The 3,825-nt window shown below is 54.3% G+C and overlaps 1 protein-coding gene across 1 annotated transcript; it reads right to left on the bottom strand.

Annotated features, from left to right (window-relative positions):
• Nucleotides 1–1,375: 1,375 nt before the first annotated feature.
• On the bottom strand, nucleotides 1,376–2,581 carry LOC125234217 (proline-rich receptor-like protein kinase PERK2). Its single transcript, XM_048140426.1, has 3 exons — nucleotides 2,402–2,581; nucleotides 1,848–2,336; nucleotides 1,376–1,789 (listed from the first exon to the last, which is right to left on the bottom strand). Exons 1-3 carry the CDS (start codon nucleotides 2,579–2,581, stop codon nucleotides 1,376–1,378), a joined length of 1,083 nt encoding a protein of 360 aa, XP_047996383.1.
• Between the last annotated feature and the right edge of the window lie 1,244 nt (nucleotides 2,582–3,825).

Raw genomic sequence — 3,825 nt, 5'->3', positions numbered from 1 at the left:
AGTTGCCATATTGCGTTGGTGACACCGCTTCTAGAAGGTCCCGGTTTCCGTTCCATTTTAACCATTTTTACCCAAACTACTCGCGTTCAGGCAATACCCAATGTTTGCGCTGCAATATCAAAAGTTGATGTAACTTTTGCTGTTACAAGGACTTTATTCTTAACGGTGCAAAGTTTGTTCTAGAATAGTTCTGGATAGTGTTATAAGAGCTCGGGAAAATAAGCGCTCGATATTGCAAGTGGAGTGGGAGGAATATTTGGAGCAAAGGCGAACACAAACTCGCAGTTTAAACAGCTGAATGAACTAAGCAGAGCAACCGAGCATATTACTGATTTAATATTGATGCAAAGAAACGCTCCGTACCGTTCCTTTGCTCGTATAAGTTTCAAGTGTACTGTCGTGACACAGACAAGCGAATATGTTAGTGTTTCTTATGGTTAAATAAAACTGGTACTAGTGTTACTCTGGTCCGTTCACTTATCTGTGGTTTTAACACCACACACGACACGATGCACGGTTGTGGGAGTTTGCTTTAAAACTTTATCGATGTAAAATATTTTACGTTAGCAAAGTTTATTGGTTTTCGACTTAAGATATTGCTTGCTTGGTTAATCTATATTCTAGAAATGTCATATTTATTATCAGTTATTCTCTGATATATACAATAGTCACCTAGTAACTGTAGCATAGGAATAAACATAGTGCACACGAGCATGAAGCGTCTCGGCCGTTTCAGTTTGGGCAATAAACGTTTGGTCAGTCCATTTAATGAAGGCGACTTCCGTCTGATTGATCTATACAATGTAGGTATAACAAGTGAAATGCAACACTCATCTACCTATAAATTTGTAAAAAGTTGCTGACGGTATCACGGTTATTACATCCAATAACCTTAATACACTTATATGTCAGAAACTTATAATACAAATGAGCATCTTCGAATTTGCCTCGACTGCCCAAACCTGCGGAAAACAGCTAATCGATAAACAACCTTGTAAGGAAGCATAGCTTCTGTCCGCATACTAAACAGCCGCCCTAGCCGAAGTGGCAATCGTTGACGCTTCGTGGGGATCGACACGTAGAGCTCGGTCACGAAAACAAAAGAGCTGACCGACAACCTACATAAGTACCTCCTCGGCCCAGAGCCAGCCACCTTCGGCGCCCTCATACGCCGTGTCTTGCGTGTGCGGCGGTCGTGTGACCGTCGCCGTCGCGTCTCATACCATCGGCGACTGTCGCCCACTCGTAACTTCAAGTCAATCCCCCCTTCTGGGGGATGAACTGGGCCTTTCCATCCTATCTAAAGGATATTTGGCGGAATGTGTTCGCCGCCCGTAACTACGGGCGTGTCTTTAGGTGCCATCTAGGCTTGGCTTCAGCGATGGGCCGCCGGCGAAACCGGCGGGCCATCTGTGGCTGACTGACGGTGGCCTGTCAGCAGTGTTGCGGGGGGGCGGCGAGTGCTCCTTCTCGGCGTCCTCCCTGGCGTGCTACCGGGTCCGGTGGGCGTGCGTGGTTCGTTGGTGGGTGACGAGTCTCCGATCTCGGCGCCCAGGCCCGTCTTCTCCTTGGAGTCGGCGGGGGCGGGTGCGGGTGTCCTTTGGGCTGCTGCGTGGGTCGTTGTTGTGAGGCGACGAATCTCCAACTTCGTCGCCCCGGTTTGTCGGTTCCGCGGGCCGACAGTCGACGACTGGTGTTGTCCGGAGGGCGTGCGTGGAGCGGCGCGGTGCTCATCCGTCGAGGAGTCAGGAGCGGTGGTGTCTGCGTTGTGAAGGTTTGGGGTGGGTAGCTGAGAAAGCGAGTTCCTCTTCTACCCTCCCCTTTGGTTTTGCAAGGCTGCCGTGTACCACCGCTCTTTTTGGTACGCTTTTTGGCGCGTGCTGTCTTTTTTTGACGGCAGCCTTGCATCCGGGGTTCTTGGGGTCGCGGCTGAGGGTCCGGGGCCCGCGATGGGGCCTTGGTGACGGGCGCGACGTTGGGTTGGTCGGTGGCCGTGACCCGCGGGTTGGGGGCGACGGGGCGGGCCGGAGCTGTGGTGCCTTGGGGGGGTCCACGGTCGGCTGCGGCTCGGAGTGGCGTGTGTCCGGGGATGCTATGGGCGCGGCCGCGGGTCCGGGGTCCGCTGTTGCGGGCGCGTCGGGCGTGCGGTCGGCGCCTGGCGGGTTTGTGGTGGCCACGGCCTCCGGGTTGGGGGCCGTGGGGCTGGCCGGTGCGTCGGCGGGGCCCTTAGAGGGGCCCGCGGTCTGCTGCGGCGTGGGGTTGTCTGGCGGTCGCGGCCATAGGCTGGGGTAGCGTATGGGTGCGACGCGCGGTGGTGGGCCGACGCTTTGGAGGACCTCCAGAAACGTGGGCTGTTTGGCTAGGGCGGGTGTGCGCGCGATGCGCGGGGGGGGGGGGCGACGCTCTGAAGGATCTCCAGGAACGTCGGCGGCTGCTTGGCTGGGGCTGGCGGTTTGCCCATCAGTTCCAGCGTTTTGGCGAAGCTGGACTCGGGATTGGCCTCCGCTCTGCGAAGGGCCGCGTGGTCTTCTGGTCGGAGCTCCACGTCCTCGCCGCGGAAATGTCCCATGAGCCTATACATCATATCCCTTGCCTGAGTCGACAATGGCGACCTGGGCGGGGACCCGGCTTTACCCGAGCCGTCGGCCAGGATACGATCACGATCCTGGTGACTGCACGGGGGCGGCCGGAAAGGGACTTCCCGCGGGGTCGTAGAGACGTCCGGGGTCGGTGTGACGGTGGGCCGCGGCGCTGGGTGACCGGCGGCGGGTTCGTGGCTCGGTGGTTTTCATGAGGGTACGCCGAGAAACTCGCGTTTCGGACTACCCACTCTAACCGGCGGGTCGGGGGGGTCGTCGGGTTCGGCGTACCTGCTGCGGGTAGATGTCCCGTCGCGTTTTTCGAAGTACCCACCCTGCCCGAGGGGGCGGGGGGGCACCTCGGCACGCGTCGGGTCATTCGTGCGCAGTCGGGCTTCGGATGTGGGCGGTGACACAGTCGTGACGCTTCATCGCCTCTCAGCGCCTAGCATCTAGACATCTATCCGGTTGCCCAGATTAAGGTCCAGAGCCGAGGCGATCGGCGACGGCTTCAGCGGTCTGCGGGCTGTCCCCTCCGGCGCGAGCCGGGGTCAATCCGGCGAAGATTTTCGAAGAAAATCGCGCAGGATCGTCAGGAGCAGGAGAAGTGGTGCGTCCGAGCGACAGGAGTGTCGGTGGCTGTCCCTGTCGCCCACGCAAGCCACGGCGATACTTAAGGAGTCGGGCGAAACCCGACGCATGCAGTCCAAAGCCAGGCGTAAAATTTTAGAGTGCAATATCCAGTGGTCGGGTTTTAGTAATTAAATATTTTTTTTATTTCTTTTAATATAAATACCTGCCGAAGTTATGTTTAAAACTTGATAAACCCAATATCTTATAACAAATATAGAAATTGAATTAAACTTTCACGAATTTAGACATATTTAAAATTACAAACGGGACTTAAGTAATCGCGTAAAACTATGTCTTTTTTTTATTTAAAACCAGTGTGTTCCGAGACCATGGAGACAAGCCATGCTTGAAACATCGGACGATGGTTTTAAAAAACATAGTTTTAGGCGACTAAGTCCACTTTGTAAGATCCATACTTGAATATTATAAGTGGGAAAGTGTGTGTGTCTATTTTTTAACCGTCTTTTACGGCAAAACGGACGGACCGACGAATATGCGAGTTGGCGTGATTTTTTAAGTGGAGATAGTTGAAGGGATGGAGAGAGACATACGTTACTTTTTGTTTCTTTCTAACCCCACGCTTCCCTAAAATAGGAGGTAGAAGTTTGTATGG

This window comes from Leguminivora glycinivorella, chromosome 15, assembly GCF_023078275.1.
Source record: "Leguminivora glycinivorella isolate SPB_JAAS2020 chromosome 15, LegGlyc_1.1, whole genome shotgun sequence".
NCBI classification, from domain to species: Eukaryota; Metazoa; Arthropoda; class Insecta; order Lepidoptera; family Tortricidae; genus Leguminivora; species Leguminivora glycinivorella.
The sequence above is the reverse complement of the archived record's forward strand: the minus strand, read 5'-3'. Positions and strand labels throughout refer to the sequence as shown.